A 19886-nucleotide genomic window follows, 5' to 3' on the forward strand; every position below is an offset into this window, starting at 1 on the left:
TGTTTCAGTAGCAGAAATACAGTACATAGCCTGTATAGCTTATGAGCCGTATAGTCTCTGCTAAACCTTATCTCTTGTCTCTGCCAGACAGTCATAATGAATTTATCAATTAGCCCTGGCTGTGTGTGCCCTTGGGGCTACAGTCCCAGCCCTCACCTCCTCCGCACTGAGCTTTGATCAGTCCTGCTTGTCAGAAAAACCAGGAGGCAGAAAGCAGCCTGCAAAACGGTCTGTTAACCCTAAAAAATAGAATAAAAAGAAAATCCTTTCACACGGACTTACATGTTCTAAAATGTCTGCATTGAACTGAAAGATCTTTCACAAATTTAAATGTGTCAGTCTGATCTGACATGCATAACATTCAGATCTGGTAAATCTAAATAAATATATAGAATATGTGTTGAACTTACTGTATTGTGTATTTTTGTAAGTTTAAAGCATTTTGACTCATCTGCAGTAGCCAGCCAAGGCTTCAAGGAAGTGTCTCCCTCCAGAGGAAACTAGAGGTACTACACTGAAAACAATATGCACTCGCACATAAGGCAAAATAAACTTTATTATCCTTTTACAGCAGGTTTAATATAAAATTACATCAAGTTACTGTGCAATACACTTATGTACACATTGTTATATAATTATATTGATCCACAATACACTTGCTTTTTTAAAAAATATATATATTTTTTTATCTGACATGGTAACAGTAATAAAGTACATTGTAAAAACAAAAAACTGTACAGTACTTGTGTAAAATGTTCAAAAAATGGCAAATACAATGAAAACAGGAATGGTTTGTGATACAAAAAATGCTCTTTGTGATATTGTGATTTGTGATTTTTTTTGTGAATATTAACTACAAGGTTATTATCATATTTTAATCGGGTTTGCTGGTGGTGTGTGTAATCGTCAGTGCGGTACCTTTCTAACAGTGAACATTCAAACCAAAACTCAGAGGAAACCGTTAGATGTGTATCAGTGCACACAGGTCTTGTTTGCTTGGGAGGGGAGCATATTGTGGTTTAACCACTGGAAACCGACAGGCAGCTGGTGGTGGTGCTCAGCCTAGATTTTCTGGGTGCCCTGCGAGGCTTGCTCGGGGTTGACGGTGGGGAGACCACGCTCATACTCCGGACCTTGTTAAAGCTGTTCCTCAGACTGTCCCTCCTGCTCTCTGAGGTGCTGTTGGTCTCCTTGGATGTGAATTTGTCTGGGTTACAGAGGCCGACCTTTAGGCAGCAGCAGCACAGTAGCTCAGAAATAGCCTTCCTCATGTCACTGCTGCCCAGGACGTAGATGACGGGATTCAGACCTGAGTTGAAGACAGCCAGGCAGATGCAATAGTCAGCGGCGAACAGCAGTGCACACTGACGGGAGGAACAGAAAAAATCCACCAATAAAAGCGTGAACAGTGGCCCCCAGCAGATCAAGAAGACCCCAACAATGGTGATGACAGTTTTAAGAAGAGCCAAGGAGCGCTTGCGGCTGCGTTGGGGACCCAGCTGAGTACTCTTGTGCACGTGGCAGTAGATGGCACCATAGAGCACGCCAATAGCCATGAGGATGAGGAAGAAGATAATGAGAGAAAAAAATATGTAGGTCTTGGAGTAGAGAGGGAGGAGAGTGGAGCATCCATCCAAACTGCACACACAGTTCCAGCCCAGCAAGGGGAGAAAGCCAATCACGAGGGCAATAACCCAGCAAACTGCCACCAATCCATAGATTCGATAGTAGGTCTTCCTGGTCGACTTCTGTGGCATTGGTTTCATCATAGTGGTGTAACGCTCCACGGCAATCAGCAGCAAACTGAATATGGATGCTGCCAGGGCCACAAACAGCATGCCCTCCCTGAAAAGCCAGAGAGCAGGGCTGAGACGAAAAGTCTGGTTGCCAGACATAAAGATGTTGACAAGGTAGGCAGCACCAGTGACTAGATCACTGAGTGTGATGTTGGCAATGCAGACGTAAACCCAGCGCCGGCTGTGGCGGATGCGGGATATGACGGCCACCAGCACCAGGAAATTCTCCAGGACGATTAAAATGCTGACGAAGAGGAAAATGGCCATGGAGGTACTGATCTGGTTCTGGCTGTCCGTGATGTTCCTGTTCAGCAGGCGGCCGGTGTGGTTATAATGCCGCAGGATCACATGGCTGATCCCACTGGCTGTAGGGGTGCCATCTGATACGGTGGTGTTGCTGGGGTAACTAGGTAAATGGTACAAGTGAGGGCAGGAGGCGGCGGAAGTAAGAGAGGACAAGACATTCATGTCCACAATTGAGCTGGCCAAGATCAAGGCTGCGAGTGAGAACAGGCTGAACCGAGCTGGTAGGAGCTGTATGGGAATTAGTGTGGCACTCCTGTGATCAAACAGGCTATCAGCACACTCTAACCACTGGAGCTCTCTGCCTGTGCACAACACACACCTGAGAAGGAAAGAAACAAGAACACTTTCAGCATTGCACATCTGTGGGAAAATCTAACCTCGATTTCTGTTGCTCTGAGAACTGAACTGTGCGCTTCTTCATTACGTTGCATGAGTTTAAAAGGCATCATTTAAATGCCTCTCTCATGTGTCACAATCTCCACCTAGCTGTGGTTAACACAGGATGAGTGTGCAGCAGGGGCATTTAAATCACCACATAAAGGAAATATACGCATTGTTTTTATGAGGAATGCAGAAAAATGCTTAAATGTTTAAAATTCTCGGGCATCCTCCACAGTAGGTTAAAGTAAAGGATTATCTTATCTTATCTCATTTATCTTACAATAAATAATTGTTTTATTTTATTTTCTCCCCTTTTCACTGAATCTATCAGATCGACCAGAATATAATAAACTAAACTACTTCATTTAGTTAGCATTAAAACATTTATTTTTCCCAAAGTTTTGCTGTTTTAATCTGATCTGTGGAAAACATAAAAAAAGAATTTATGTCAAGAACTTCACACCACAAACTTTAAGTGGTATTTCTGGAATCAGTTTTAAAATTTATATTACACTGTATTAAAAAAAAAAATAATAATAATAAAAAATCTCCTATGGCATATTAATGAAAAAATGCATTACAGGTGATTATCAGAGCTGTAGAGTTAAATGAGTGTGCAGTGGATAGTACTCACGCTGGGTGGTGGTGATGCTGAGTGTGTGCTAGCTGTTGCTGACTTCAGATTTTTGTAGCACATTTTTGATGGGGAAGTAAGCCATAGGGTGTTAGGTAGTAACACACCACACCCAATCTCTCTCTCTCTCTCTTTCGCGCACACATACACACACACGCACACTGAGAGGTAGCCATCCCTGCATCAACGCATACCCCAACGGTGACAATTTTAGTTGTGCACTGTTTTGAAATTGGAAATATCTCGGCCATTGAAGTCAAATCTTGTTCTGCTACTTATTTAAATGAACAATAACTATTTTCCTACAGATGTTACTACCACTGCACTTCAAAATGCTGTTGCTCAAGCGATACGGGAAAGGCTCTTTCAAAACGTGCAACACTAAACCAGTTGTAAATGTTTTGTAAAGTAACGTGACTCAATATTTTTACGGGTATGTGGCAAGTTTTTCACTTGCACTTACAAGATCGGGGAACCTGACCGGGACATGATTTCAAAAGCCTCAAATTAGTTATTTTTTTTGGTCTCAATATTTCTCAGAAAGTACGAGAGAAAAACAGGAACTCCCAATCAGATGGAAAGGCACCCCTCCCTGCAGATAGAGGGTTTCATATATCTCATCACACAGCTGTGGTTGTTGCTCTGGGTGTACAGGCCGTAGTCACACTATTCATGCCATGCCCTTATTGTCACGTTGCATGGCACACTTGACTTCAAAAGCCAACAGCCAACCATGCACTAGTGGCCTCTAACCACGTCATAAAGCATACAGTGGCACGAGGCTGCGACCACTTTTAAGTTAACCATAAACATGTAATATTTTAAGGAACTGACACGAGGCATCCTGCAAGCGCAAGACCCCAAAATCAAGAAACCACTTTGCAAATATGAGTAAAACCAGAGCTCGTGGCTGAACACATTCTCCCTCCACAGTGGAGTTTTCAAAGACCTCTGATTATATATTTCAAACTTTCAACTAAGTGGGCTGTAATTGTATCTCTGCACTGTCATTATCATTTATAAAATTATGAAAAAAAGAAACACATTAAAGCTAAGTAGGCAACCTTTTTCATGCACATATTGAATTAATTATTTAGGTAATATGAAAGCGTCTAACAGTGGAATGGTGGTTAGTACTGATGCCTCATAGCAAGAAGGTTCGGAGTTCGAATCCATGCCGACTGGGGCCTTTCTTGCACGTTCTCCCTGTGTCTGCGTGGGTTCTCTCCAGGTACTCCAGCTTCCTCCCACTGTCCAAAGACATGCTGGTTAGGTTAACTGGTGATTCTAAATTGGCCGTAGGTGTGCATGTGAGTGTGAATGGTTGTCTGTCTCTCTGTGTTAGCCCTGCGATAGACTGGAGACCTGTCCAGGGTGTACCCCGCCTCTCGCCCAATGACAGCTGGGATGGGCTCCAGCCACCACCCCCCCGCGCAACCCTTCACAGGACAAGTGGTTACAGAAAATGAAGACGAGGCATCCTGAAAGCACATATGACACATATCATTGCTAGTGCGTGATATGTGTCATTTTGCACTGAGGTCCACTAGAAATATGTTTCTGTGGGTTTACTTGAAAGGCCCTGCATGTAAATGCAGAGATAATAACTGTGAGACATTTGACCTACATTGTGTTTAAATACAAGGCAGAATGTGTCTGTGCCGCCTCCTTCACGAAACTTTTCTAAAACAACTTCTCCTTTTAGACTTCAGTCATGTAAAAAGAAAAAAAAAGAGCAGACATGCATCAATAAACCATAACCTTATATAACCATAGAAAAAATGTTGATATGGAATAGATGTTTCTCTGTCTAAATCAAATGAAACTGTGGTCGGACTGTTGTTGTAAATGAAATGAGGAAAACACAATTTGAAAATGCACAACATGCTAGTGCAACCTGAGGTGTCAACAACACCCACGACTGTTGAAAACGCCCTTACTCTGAAAATATAACTTCAAACAGTGCTGTAACCACGAAGTGCGTATTTTAAACCACAAGCGTGCGTGTGTGTTTTTCACTGACATACACAGACAGCCTTGTAAGTTTCTAGTGGATTTATGAAACTTTTAAAAACTGTGTCCTTAAGTCAGTCCAGTGATATGATTTTTTTTGTCCAGTGACCTGCATCACATTACTGCCACTAGTATATTTTAGTATCATATCGTATGAGTCTGTCTTAGTTTACATTGCATGAGAGGCAGAACATACAGACAGGTTGCAGGTCCATCTTAGGGCAGACACAACTGACTGCATGTCTTTAGAATGGGAGGATACCAACATGCAAACTTCACTCAAACTTCCGCCAGGTGGTATTTAAACATTTGTGAAAATATCAAAACACAGTAGTGATTAAAGATGAAGTGCAATAACTCTGGTCTAATTAAAGGAAACTGTGCAAGTTTATTGTGGATTTTATCACAAATGATGTTTGACACCATGGTATGAGCAGAAACTGTTAGCATGGAAACTGCTTTTCTTTGTTTACAGATTTTTAGACTTCCTTTGTTTTTGTTTTTCCAGATGAGAATACTATGAATTGTGAGAGTTTTGAAGTCTGCAGCATTAGAAAATGTGCATATGAGACACCCTTCAAGATGATTTGCAGTATTTGCCACATCCCATTGTCAGTAATTTCCCGTTTTCACTTGATGAATAATAAACACTTTATTTTACTGCACAGATGGAGATGTCACCATCATGGGCCACTCTGTTTTTTAATACTTTAGTGTTTATTGGGTTTTCTTAAGAACAAACAAATACAAGTATTTGAATAAATACAAATGCGTAGCTTTTCCTTGTCAATTAAGTAAAAAAAAAAAAAAAAAAAGGATACACCAAAACAAATCAAAAACAAAAGTAAACATGACAACATGAACAGCCATGGTTCTGTACAAGGCTGGTATCACTCTGTTATGAATCATACATTTCTAAATATTTTTTAATAAAAACATTTCCTCAGTCTGAGCTGATAGAATTTTTTTCCATAGTACAAATCTGTCTTATAGTTTCCAGTCATTGTTCAGAAGTAACTCTGCTACCTTTGATATGAACAGGAAAAAGTAGGGCCACGGACACTCACTCATAGCCCGACCGTCGGCTTGGTGTGTTACAGCCCCAATCAGTATGTTCAAGTTCTTCACTCATTTAAAGCTGCATTTACTCATGTTTTGACCACTTGATGGCAGAGTCTCTCCCCATCTCACAGAAGCAGACATGTTTGCCTTCAAATGCTGCTGTGTCTACCGTTTTCATGAGGAAAAAGTCTATATAAACTGCCCCCTCTTGTAGTATTCACACAATGATACTACACAATTTTCAGGTCAGATTTTATGAGCTGGATTATTTTTGCTGAAGGTTTCAGAAATGGCGTAGATGTAAGGTAAGTTAATATATTGTAATCTAGTTTTATAATATGCCTTAAGAAAATACTGACATTCCCAACGAACTCACCCTTTCCCACCTGTCAAGCTACTGTTAGCCTTCGTGACTTTTGGACACCAACAATTGTCAGTTGACTTACGGCTGATATTAACGACAAGCATTTTGTGTGCACGACTTCCCCTGTCGTAACCACAGGCTCATGAGCTTAGGTTTGGACAATCTTGTCACATGGACAGCTAACAGCCTACGTTTATCCAACCAAAGAATTTGCAATGTGATCATCTTTAAATCGTGACAATCAACTGACTGTTGGCTCTCCATGGCATACAGTATTAGTGTACAATTGCCTTTTAAAGCATATTAACAGCAAAAATTATTCTGCGTGCAGTGTCTGCACCAGCTGCCCTTTTACATCACACTTAATTGATTGGTGATATAGATTAGTGGAACTTTAAACAATGAGGGAAACCACCTCCCTTCCTGTTTTTGAAATCAATTTCCAGGGTGTGTTGTGAAGAAAACAGCAAAAAACATCAAAGCTGTTTAGTAAAAATAGACAGTAAAAAATAGTTTCTTACAAAAATCTGATTGAATTTATGGGCAGTTTGTTAAATAAATACCACTAGACCCCAAAGGAAAAGGTAATTCTAGGGTAATAGACCACAACATGGAGCTTTCTATTATGGTGACACAAACTGTTAAAGGCTAATCTATGAAACGAGGCATATACACCAGATACTTAAAGAGTGACTTGTGATTTAAAGTAGTCTGCTGAACATGGATGACTGCTTGGTGTTGAGAAGGCAACATCTGGTGGTCACAAGGAAGCATTACAGTCAATTTCATAGCAAGAATATCTGGCAAATCACATGACTGAAAATTAACTCGCTTTCAGGTAATTATATCTAGTCAGCTGGATGGATGGCCCGGCCTAATGCAACATAACTTGGATTCATTTCATTTTTGTCTGTATATTTGGAATGGTTAGTTTCCTACTGCATTAAACACACTCAAATTAGTCAAATCAAATGAATGCACTGTATATCACAATGTCCTTGTATACTGACGGAGGTCCCTCACTCTGCTAAATCAGCTTTTTACTGGACGCAATGGTAAAACCTTGACATATTAAATTCAATACTGCCCATCTGCCAGGGAGAAACTAAATATCAGATTTTGTCCACTCATGAATACAAAATATTAATGAATGTAGTACAAATATGCACAGTGATCACAAGAATAAACACAACCTAGGCCTCACAGTTAGCCTAGTAATTAATTAACTGAATGCTGCATTAGCAAGTAAGTAAGCTCAGCTAGCTAGTTAGCAGTAAACTAATTGCAGAAAAAAAGAAAGTCATAAATCACAAAAGAGCCAAAAGAAAATGACTGTCTACATTTAATGTAGCAATAGGGGCATTTAATGATGACTTAAAAGATACCTATCAGTATTTATTGTCACAGCTCAAACAAAATGGTGGAGTAAGTGTCAGTTAAACTGCAGGGAGTGGTTGCCAGTAGCAACAAAATATTAAACGGAAATGAATCGCTGACGGCTGAAAGCCGCTCATAAACTCATATCAAAATAAAACACTTGTGTCAACTAAACGTTTTACTCTAAAATACAAGTCTATTAGAGCTAGTGGATTAATTGGACCTCCCCCAAAGGAAAACCTGCGGAATAGAGCCTTTGTGGAACCTTGTAGTACCACATCATTAATCCTGCGGGGGGCGCTGTCCTTCAACGAACGACTCGGATCAACAGGGCGCCTTCGTTGTACAGAATCTGGTTTCTGCCTTTTTCCTCAACTTTTTTTTTTCGCCGCTCAGACTGCTTCTGTTATTCAGGCACGGAGAGAGGAAGTAGCGACAGGCTAGCTGGTTAGCCGGTCTGAAACCACACAGTCTGCAAGGAGAGACTGGACTTTTGAGCCCGTTTTATCCCACAAACGACTCTTTCGTTATTTAATATTTAATCGGGCCACGATTTCTTTTTTCTCTCTCTCTCGGTTTGTCTCTTTTTTCTTTCCGCCCCGGTTTGAAACCTTCAAACTGACTCAACTCTGAGCTTTGTCTGTGCCTGTGACTTCACCGCTGTTAGCCCTGCTTGATACAAACCGGGCTTGGTTCCATCAAAAGGAGGAAAACAAAGAAATAACTGCAACGCTGCGACGTGATATCGTCTGTTTTATTTTATTTTTTTCACTAGTTGGTTGAATCGCTGGGAAGGCAGATGAGGATTACACCAGGACAATGAGAAAATTAGCTGGGAAAGGTAAGTTAGATCAAATACTTAAGCTCCTCAAGGATTTGTACGAGCTTTTTATCCCAAGAAAAGGCTCCACTGCGATGTGTTCAATTTTCTTCTAAATGTATCTGAATATTTTGGCTTGTTGAGGAGTGTGTGTTTGGCTAGTAGGCGCTGTATTGACAGAGCGGTTGTAGGAAGTTATTGTGAACCCCTTTCGAACAAAATGGTGCTAACTAACAGGTAACTTTCACAGTCGTCCTGGCTCGCTGTAATGAGACTAGGTGATAACAGCATGTCGGCTGTTTGGTCAGTGACACATACTTGCGTCCAGACTGTGAATGAGTGAGAATGTAGGCTGACTTGTTGCAGTGTAATGTCCCCAGGCCTGGCGCTGACTGTGACTAACCTACATGTCAGTGGGCTGTTGTTTAGTTTGACTCCAGGAAAGGTCCTGGTGCAGACTCTTGGAAGTCATTGACAAAAACCCAACCACAATCATCTAAAAGAGGGGGCAGCTGCAGTTTATCCAAATTAGCAGTATGTCATAAGTTCTGTTATTATGAGTCATGCGTGGGGCACAGTTTATGGCTGAGTGAAGCCATGGTTCCAGTGATAGGTAAGAAGAAAAATACTCTGAAATTCATCTACATGGAACTATACCGATCAGCCACAAACCTGTGAAATGAAAAATGTTGATGGTATCATCACAATGTAATGTTGAAACCTGGGTCCTGGCATTTATTTGGATGTGTCTTTGATACGTACTACCACCTGAACATTGTTGCTGACCAAGCACCTCCCCATAGCAATGGCTATGAACGGGTGATCCTTGTGTCCTGGTGCCATGTGTTCTCCAGATAAGTGACCCATAGGCACCTGGGCATCCATGTAAAAGACCAGACCAGACCCTCTTTTTCCATTGCACTGTGGTCCAGTTCTGATGCTCACGTGTCCATTGTAGGCGCTTCTGCAGTGGAGAGGGGTCAGCAAGGACACCCTGATTGGTTTGTAGCTACGGAGCCCCATATAAAACAAGCTGTGATGCACAGTGTTCTGACACCTTTCTATCAGAACCAGCATGAACCTTTCAGGGATCTAAGCTAAAGTAGTTCGTCTGTCAGATCGGACAGCACAAGCCAGCCTTCGTTGCCCTCATGCATCAGTGAGACTTGGCCCCCCATGACCCAGACCCCTGGACTCACTGTTTTTCCTTTCTTAGACCACTTTTGATAGGTACGGCCCACTGCAGACCGAGGAACACCTAGTCGTTTACCTATCAAAATGTGGCTCTTGTCAGAGTCGCTCCAATCCTTCCACTTGCTTATTTTTCCTTTTTCAAACACATCAACTTTGAGGACAAAAAGTTGACTTACCATCTAATATATCCAACCCTTTGACATGTGACATGATAGCGAATTCATCCAAGTTATTCACCTGACCTGTGATTGTCATAATGTTATGGTGGATTGGTATATACTGTGATACCAATATAGTATTATTTGCCTATGAAATAGTATTTTCTGCTGGGTTTATTCCGAAATTAAGCTTAATCACTGTAGGTTTTGTCCCAGACATAACAGCTGCATTACACCTAATCAGCCTTTAAATGCAGCTGACTGTCTGGCTGAGTAATATCAGCACTGACTGCCCCCAACAACTTTCCCCACCCATGCGTTACTGTAATCAAGTCGAACTACGGTTAACTTGTCATTTTAGTGCTAGGGAATATGCTTGAAATCAATAACTTGGCATTTATAAAGATGTTTTTAAATGGTGATTGGTGTCCGTTTAAACTCCTGTTAAACTCCTGTCCCTCTCTATTTCACTCTTGGCATTTCTCTGATTTGTCTTGCATTGAATAGTGTCCTAACTTGTAAGCCTAAGTCCATTATGGTACAATAATGTATTTACACTTCCTTGTGGTTAAGGGATCTGCAACAAATGTACTGTTATCTGGTGATTCTGCATAACAGAAGTGGGTGAGGCAATGACGTACTTTATACTACAATGGTGTTTCACTTTAGTTTTCTAAGCAAATTAAAGATTTTCATAGATGGTCCCACCTTGTTCAATTTGGTTTTTAATATAGGTACTGTTTAGTTTATGTTCTGTTGTTGTAATCTTCAAACTTTTGTTTCAGTATTTCTCTGTAATAGTTAAGTGTCACGGCAGCTTTTAAATTGTATTTAATTCATCCATTATGTGTGCCCATACATGTATATTTTTTAATTTTAATTATTTAAATCAATTGAGTCAGTAGTAGAAGATAAGATAGATAGGTTAAATTTAGATTGACTAAAAATAACTGACCACATTCTCCAGTCATAATGGGTAATAGTGTATGGAGCAGTTGTTCAGCACCTGTAAGCCAGGCTGTATCAGGCCTGCCAACCATGCAGCGCCATCCAAGCATCCGTGCATTCAGTTCATTCAGTGTTCCCATCTGCCGTATTCAAAATTGAATTAACATACCAATCCCTCTGAGGGAGCTTGGAATCAAATCTCCATTTTTTACAATATTCTCTGTCCAACAGTTTAGAAATTTCAAAGGAAGAGCTGAGCTATAACTGATTGATACAAACACACAATGGCCTCTAAACTCACATGAATTTCATACTACACTAGTGGTGTAATATTAAGGTTTTTTTTTTTAACTAAATAAACATTTTCCAATATATCAAATTATTAAGCACAAAACCCTCAAATTATTGCATTCCATTCCAGCCAATTTTATCCCATACCCCCTGAAAGTATTTCTAAACACTCGGGCAGTCCACAGAATGGCTGTCTGCCATCTTTTGAAAGAAAAGGGCCATATGGCCCCCTGCTAATGGTTTGTGCTCTGCTGCAGACCTGACAGTGGTTGAAGATAAGAAGGGGGAGGGGAAAGACGACCAGTTACACCTCTAGATCAGCCTTGAGTTGTCATTGTACACACATCCTGGATCGAGTTGTGTGAATCTGTGGGTGAAAATAAAATTTCCTCGAACATAGCTGTGGCAGTATATCTCACATGAGACTAATGGAGACTAATGGAGCTTATTACTTTAATTTCCATACTAGATTTCACCTAGTGTGTGACTAAATATTACAGTTTTATCTCCCAAGGCTGTGTCCTATTTATTGCATTACTATATGCCTGTATTTTTAATAAATTTAGGTCTGCAGCTGATTTAGATCATTAACCAGGAAGGAACGTTAGTTGCCTACTAATGCAACACTTATCGAGCAGCCAACAAGATAATTAATAAATGTCAAACCTTGTTTAAAAAGTGTCAGTAATGCAGTAATGCATAGTCAGAAAATGACACTGGTTTATTTTAATGAAGATGTGATGCAAAATTACAAAGTTGCTTGTGGTTAGCTACTCATGAGCGTTTTGTTTTTAGCTGATGACTGAAGAGGTGTGGGGGCTGTTTTCGCTTTGTAGGCGGTAAAATAAAACTTTACGCATGCTGCAGAGCATCTGTCAACGGCTTTATCTAGGATGCCTTATCTGCAATGTTCTCAGGGTCAGATGTGTTGGGGGTTTCTAGAATTAGTCGATTTCTCACTGTTAGGTGACTCAGTGTGGGATATTAGGTTAAAATGGATGCTGTGTTATGTATGTGGACGATTCCTATTGCACATCAGGAAAATCTGCAGGATATGCATGTTAAGTTGACTTTTCTCTGTTTTGAATAATTATAAAGTTGCAAAATGCAGGTGTAAAAACTAGAAACTAGGCATGCATCACTTTGTTAGTATGGGCCAGTGTCCACCTTTGTGAAGTTTGATATTGGCTAAATGTTATGTTTGCTATTTATTGTCTGATTCAGAAAAGCCTTACTATGTATGTATATATTATTTTATGTATTTTTATTTTGTATTGTATGCTTTTCTAATTGCATTGACATTTAATTTAATAATTAGTTAAGCTTCCTTTCTCTGAACACATATTTGTATAGTGGAACATAAAAGCTTCAAATGGGAGAATAAGTAACATTAAAACCAAACTGAAAAGAAATCTGTGGTATTGGCCTAGAAGTAGATAATTATTGCATCCCTATTTAACCCTGTTCATTCGAGTCCACGGGCTATTCTTGAATTTCTGTGCTCTTCTTTCTATATTTTCCTCCAGTGTCTGACAAATTGAGGTCTCTGACAGAACAAGGACATAGGAACAGTTTGAGCTATGGTGTACTGTCGCAGCACAGCAATTTCTAATGGGTCCCATAGCAGCCATTGTCTCTATGTGCAGCTGGTGTACCGAGCTATGTAGGCTACCTGTGTGATGACGCAGACATCTGCAGTCCCATGACTCTGCAGAGAAGTCTCAGTAGGAAGCATAAACCAACTAACTCCGCTATCATGAGACATATAAAACACAACTCTTATTACTAGATCACTGATATATTTTCTAAAATATATTGGACCAAAATATTTTCTAAATGGCATTTGTGCTGTGGGACTTATTACTGTAGATTGAATCACAAAGGCTGCAGGGAGACTATACTATTTTTGGTATACTACATTCTTTTAAATGTTGAGAAATGAACGTTGAAGCCTCAGAAAGTTTTTCTACTACATTAAGAATAGGGAAGGGCTCATTGCCAAGGGCTTGGCGAGAACGTTCAGACATGTAGAGGCCTGTGTTTCTATTTACGTGTGTACTCGTCAGAAAAATGTTGATACATCTCTTCTACTTACGCTGGTGCTGGGCTATGTGTAAACTGGAGGGTTCAGGTGTGAGAAATTTCACTACAGCAGAAACCATGCTGACATATTATTCAACCGCTGAAAGATTGTCACCTCTGTATCTTCACAACGCAGTCGCTGACAGCTTATTTGCATAGTCTGCGAGGGGTAAAACTGGATGATTCCCATCTGTGTTGCCTATTCACTCAGTAAAGCAAGCTGGGTGGGTGTATGTACGTGGAGGTAGGGATGAATGGAAAGAAGGAGGTCAGAAAGGAGAAATGGGACACCAGCGTGTGCGCATATGTGTGCGCTTTTGTGTACATAGAGTGCTTCAGCATTTAGTCGAGTGCTGTCACAGGAATGCTCCAGGGTTCACCTTTCTGTTGCAAAAGATGTGGAGAACAACAATCCTTGGATGCTGCAGAAATTAGGAACCAAACTTTGCAATGTGCAGTCTTTATTTTATAAAGACTGAGTTGAGTAGAGAGAGCAAGAAAATGAAAGTAAGTGAAAATGATTGTCTATGGGAATAGACGAAGAGAGGCAAAAAGAGGAAGAGTGGGGAAGTTTTTCGATTCCTTGGTAACTAGCTCCTGGTATGCTCTTTCAGTGTGGTAAGCTGAATTTATGGGCTTTATAAATAGACCCAGCTGTAATGATAGGCTTTAAGTGAGGAAAAGGCAGAGTGACTGTTTAGGGATGGCCTACTTACAGTGCATTTGTTGGTTGTGTCTTATTCTTAACTTCACTTCACCATCATTGCAGTTTCCAAGCACATCAAGCTAAGATAATTGGGATTAAAGTTTGATTGTGATGATTATGATTACACCAAATCTGTATGTTTATAGTCTGCGTATGGCGCAGTTATAGTTAGCCAGAGGTTTAACCAAAGCATACCACTAAAGAATTTTCCGCAGTGAAGTGAAAAGTGCCATCAGCGTCATGGAAGACACATTTTAAGCACTTTAAGTGAGTTCATATGGCATTTAGATTCATATCTGTTTTTACTGTTCCTATTGTGGGTATTAACCTTCATTACCTGGCTTTAGTCACAAAGCTCATTTTCTCGTTCGCTCTTTATGTTGAAGTGAAAGTGTTTTGAGTTACTGTCAGTTATGAAACTGGTGCATGGGCTTTGGCTTTAGCAGGGACTCCTGTGGTTGGAGATCTCTCGTTGAGGGTCTGCAAGTTGTCAGCTGTAAATGTGCAGCAGCCACACGATCCAACCAAACAAAAACATTTTAATTATAAAAACACACAAAAGTAGTTTTAAGTGTTTACATTATATCATCTTTTCTATGCTTGTGCTGTTCTCTTGATTTGAACTGGGTTGTAGTCTTTATGTCAGTCCTTCCTGTGGAGGAAGGGGGCTGTTGTGTCTGTGGATTCAGACTGACTAGTAGAAGGCTGTGGTGAGTGTAATAACCTCCCCCTCCATCCTCTCTGTGGTCACTGATCCTGTCCCTTGGCTCTGGATTATGGCAAAGAGAGGGCACACCCTGAGGCTCTGTTTGCTGCTGCTCTGCACCATAGTCCAAAATGTACTTGTTAGACATGGCTAATGAGGGCCACTCGCATACACTACGTTGAGTCTGTCTGTTGATCTAGCTATCTAGCTATCTCTAGGTTAAATCCTGATCATGTCCTGCTTACCCGTGTTGTATGTCCCCAGTTCAATTTTGTGATCTAGAATTTGGTTGACTTTGAAGTAACTCCTTGTATTAAACAGATTTGAAACAGCCCTCATCTATCTCATACTAAAACAGTTCACTTAAAACCTCCACATTTTAAAAGTGTATCTACACTAGCACAACCTGGGCTGAGCTTGTTTATATCTTGGTTGCAGGAAGTAGTTTTCAGTGTCATTCCTTACTCACTCCTTTGAAATGATGTAAGGGGAAAAAAGGAATAATCTCAGCAAGGCTATGCAGTAGAGGTGACAAACCATTCCCGTTGCGTGTGCCAGGTTACCAGCAATCCAGTTATGGACAAACAGGGGAATCTGGGAACTTTTTGAGGGTAACTACTTACTGGGAGACTCCCCCCCAAAACTACATATTTGCACAGTGGAATGCTTAAGTCATAGCAAGCTGGCAGTAGGAAGAACAATATTTCCTAATTCGGCATGGCCTACAGCACAGTCTGAACAGCTAACGTTTTACCAGCATTTCATGCAGCAGCAGTGACCTTTGCTGTATTTATGTGTTGAACCAATCGCTATCCACATATGTCACTGAAGGTTTCTCTTGTGTTGGGAAAGTACCACTCCTGATGTAAGAGCTTAAAAAAAACTATAAAATCTTTTCTCACTAAAATCATTCTCAGTTCCTGCAGTGCAGAAACCTAAAAAAGCGTACTTCCTCCAGCAGCTAGATGAGCCTAATAGTGGACAGTGGTGAGGGTGTCAAAGTAGTGTTTGAAAGTGTTACAGTTGCTGTTGCGACGTGTCATTCAAGATTATTGAGTTGTTGTTTTTTTTTTTTAACTAAAACACCCTTCTAACTTGAGAGAGAAACTGGAGTAGTTCACACATTAACAATATGCTTTACTGATGTTGTATTTTTGAGTATTTTGCGAGGGCTTAACTTTAACATTACTGCCTTTCAAATTTGATCACGTTTTTTTGTGTTCATGTTCACATAGTTTTTGATATAATCTGTAAATTATTTATTTTGGATTACCACGGCACAGAACCTGATCTTTGGAAAACAAAATACAATATGTAATGTTATACATTTCACATTCGGATATACCAGTACACATTAGACATTAGGTTTTCAACGCGAGGGTTGAACTCGGTGTCCCTCTGTGCTAGCTGCAGCTTAGTCTTACCACTGGATGCCTGAAGGTCTGTGGAGAGTGACAAGAAAAAGAGAAAAAGCACGAGTACATACAAGGGAGGCACCGAAGGGGAAAGAGATGGAAAGACAGAAACAAGTAAGCTGAAGGTTGAAGGAGAAAGAGATGGAGCAGGAACAGTAGACCTTGGCTATGTGCTTACCATTGGCTGAGCGCCTCTCTGTTCTGTTTGTTTTTGCTCTATTTTTACTCTGCAGTCTGGCTCTGGTCACTGATGAATGACACCATATGTATGTTATATTTCATCTGACAGAAATCATGTGGGATGTCTTGCCCAGGTGGGAGAGGGGGAGTGTTAAGAGACTTGATGTGATCCATAAAGGAGAACAGACAGCGACTGTAGAAGAAAATACGGGTGGCTTTTGGAAAATACATTTAGTGGTATTTTTACTCTGAATTGGGATCCTTTTAGTTTTCATAAATCAGTCACATTCTTTCCTCAAGTTACAGTCCAGTCTGCTTATTTTAGAATAGTGTAGATGGGTAGATAGATCAGCCAATATCCCGGATGTAAGAACATCGCGAGGGAAGATTGTATTCCTTTTTTTCTTTTGTTCAATACACATCCTTTACTGCTTTATACTTACCCTGACGCTGCTATTTCTCCTACACTGACATTCCAACTGAGATCAAAGCATGGATCAAATGTAGGATGAGTAATATAACTAACACAGAAGTGTTTCCTGGTTGGTTAAATCGCCCACGGTAAACTTGGTGTCTGAGTGAGAACCAAGGCTTTTGTTGAATTAGCTAGGATAAATAAAATTTTATCCTGCTATATGAGTTGTATCTTCCCAGTAGGAGCCATTTTTAAATCTGGAAAATGGCATTATTCCCACCTGTCTGGACTTTTTTCTTCTGAACAGGGCGAAGACTGAAATGACGTTGGGAGTAATGGATTTTAGATATAAGTACGTATTTGGCATAGTGCAGTAGCTATTCTGGTGTTACAATGGAGTCATGTGTTTTGGAAGTGTTTTTAGTGCTGGGTAGCCCACATGAGTGAACGTGTACAATAATCCCCTCTGTCTGCCTGCTTTCCTTCACTTCCTTTTCTCCTCTTCCTGATTTCTGCCTGCAGCTGCCCCACATCTCCAGATGACATACTGTATGTTTGCGTGTGCTTGTGAATGTGGTTTATCAGGCTGAACAGGAAGGGTTTCCTGAACTGTAGACTAGCTTAAGCAGCCGCTGTTTACCTAATATGAAATGCACCTGAATCAAATAAACACATGGCAGTGTTGGCAGTTATTTAGAGACCTTCTGGGTGCCAAGACGGACAAACCTTTTTCGGTAACATCTGCTCTATGCAACCTAGTATAGTACTCCAAAAATGCATCCATTTTTCTAGTCACATCAACTGCTTTATTATGGTTGCTGGAAACATGAATAATCGGTCAATCATGCAGTCTACAGTAGGTATAAAAGTGTGAACACCCCTGTTAAATCAGCAGGTTTTATGTCAATTGAGATGATTACAACCAGTGACACTGAAAACCACCAGTGTGGAATATTTCAGAGAAAATAGATTATTATTAGTTGAGGGGTATGTGCACATCTGTTCTTGGTTTTACTTATTATTCTTTTTATAAGTCAAGTTTTTTTTTTTTTTTTTTTCAAATAAATGTGCAAAACTACTGATATAATTCATCTTTGTTTGATATTTCACATCTTAAAAACATGCTGGTTTAACAGGGATGTTCACACTTTTTATACCCACTGTATCAATTCTTACCAAAAAAAAACATTTTTGAAAAATTTTGTAAATGGCCTTGCTTTTATATAGCGCTTTTCTACCTATTGGTAGGACACATCTACCCATTTGCTCACTCAAGCACACACACATTCACACATCAATGCCACGCACTGGGAGCAACTGGGGGTTCAGTGTCTTGCTCAAGGACACTTCGGCATGTGGCACATTCTGGGGATTGAACTTCTAAGCCCCCTGGTTCATGGACAGCCCGCTCTACCTACTGAGCCACAGCTGTCTAACCAACACTCAACAATATTTTGGCACAAGAATTTTCAGACATTCCTGAAAGTGTGTATAAAATTATGTTTGTTGTTTTCTTTTATTCTAAAGAAGTACACTAACATGATTGAGATGAATGGTCCGGAAAACTGTCCGGAATCTTCTGTCACCACCAACTAGCATGGAATCCCAGAATGAGCCAATCACACTGCTCAGAGACTTCTGGGTTGCATTAAGTCAGACATCCTATGGCCTCACTGGTCTGGTGTATTTCATGTGGACGCTGCAGCTTTGAATCTAGAGTTTCAGCTCATCACACTGATTGAAAACATATTTTTTTTTGAAGCCATCACTTATCACCACATTGACCTTTGGAAGAAAGAACCGTAGGGCTTGAGTCTGTAGACATTCATCTCTGGGAAATTCTTTAAGGATTATTTGCATGTATATTTGCATGCAAACTTAACTTTACTCTGTTGCAGCACTCTGCAAGACGTTTGAAATACAAAACACTCCTCCTGTCTCCTCTACTCACTTGAGGCTTGGCATCTGGACTGAGTTAAACCAGCAGTACCAAATGTTAGGCGGTGAGGAACAGAAGGGGGTGACCAGTGGGGGGTTGAAGGGGAGGTGTTGCAGGGTGGATTCAGGGGATATTCTCTGAAAGACGCTGATATGACAGGAGATATACTGGGGCACAGTTAAGGAAGCAGTTAAAAACAGCAGTACAGCTCAGGTAGACTGGTGGGTGAGACATGGGGGAGTAGTGTAAGGCTGTACCCGGGCCTGCTGTGAAATGTACATGAAGTATGAGTTCATAAAGCTGTGGATAAAAGTAAACTTCGGTTTGGCTCAAGAAACAACAGAACAAACTTTGGAGGCTTGGAGGAGTAATTCAGTCATGATTTGGAGTTGTTTTAAATTAGGTTGTCCAGTGTGTTTACAGCCAGCCCCAGCTGTGGATGTTGTATGTACCTCTCTGGCTTGGCTTGGATCTGCAGGGTCATACCTACCTCCGAGGGATGTCAAATGAACAGCAGCCCGCTTCAGTTTGTCAATACATGACTCAGACACATGATATTGGCAGTGACAGATCAATATGATGCACTCAGATGACCATGTTATTATTGATTTGCCTTGTCCATCGCAGTTATGATAATTTATTGGGTGAGACAGCTGCTGGCCAGCTTCATGTAGTTTGGAAACCAAGCAGTCACATTCTTGGGAAAGATATCAAATAGTGATGTTCATGACTTGGTTTAAACATATAATGTCATTCTTTGCTCTTGTATGTTTCTTCTCTAGCAGCTTACTTGTGGAAGATAACTTTGGCCATGAGAATGAATGGGCTAATATCATCAAGTCAAAGGCTGGATCCCTGCGGCTCCTCTCTCCTTTATCCTCCTCTTTAGACGCAGGGAGCAGATGCTCCTCAGCTCTGGTTTTATTGTTCGTGGCTGGCCAGCCTGGTAGCTGACTTATAGATGGGGGAGGAGATGAGCTTTTAGTGCTCTTTTTCTTCTTTTTCCGTCACTCTCTCTTCACAGTTCTCTCTCTATCTGCGTTTGTCTTATTGAGCCCAGTTGGTGTCTGTTGGATGAGTTAATTCCCTGGTTGAGGTT

The 19886-nt window shown here is 40.6% G+C and overlaps 2 protein-coding genes across 4 annotated transcripts in view; one reads left to right on the forward strand and one right to left on the reverse strand.

Annotated features, from left to right (window-relative positions):
* Positions 1-538: 538 nt before the first annotated feature.
* On the reverse strand, positions 539-3147 carry s1pr4 (sphingosine-1-phosphate receptor 4). The gene is made up of 2 exons (XM_084547633.1): positions 3118-3147; positions 539-2421 (listed from the first exon to the last, which is right to left on the reverse strand). The coding sequence occupies exon 2, from the start codon at positions 2262-2264 to the stop codon at positions 1020-1022; it is 1245 nt and encodes a 414-aa protein (XP_084403759.1). The 5' UTR covers positions 2265-2421; positions 3118-3147; the 3' UTR covers positions 539-1019.
* A 5032-nt stretch (positions 3148-8179) lies between these two features.
* Positions 8180-19886, forward strand: part of LOC311490206 (myosin IXB) — a 52683-nt gene continuing 40976 nt past the window's right edge. For 2 of the 3 annotated variants that reach the window (XM_084547597.1, XM_084547599.1), the window contains exon 1: positions 8180-8774. The gene's annotated coding sequence lies outside the window, so the exon portion shown is untranslated. The remainder of the gene's footprint in view (positions 8775-19886) is intronic. The other variant, XM_084547598.1, reaches the window with a different exon arrangement.

Source organism: Chelon labrosus, assembly GCF_963514085.1.
Source record: "Chelon labrosus genome assembly, chromosome: 7".
Lineage (NCBI taxonomy): Eukaryota > Metazoa > Chordata > Actinopteri > Mugiliformes > Mugilidae > Chelon > Chelon labrosus.

Coding starts and splice junctions, on each gene's coding strand:
- s1pr4 (XM_084547633.1), bottom strand. CDS start 2,264: ATGAATGTCTTGTCCTCTCTTACTTCCGCCGCCTCCTGCCCTCACTTG.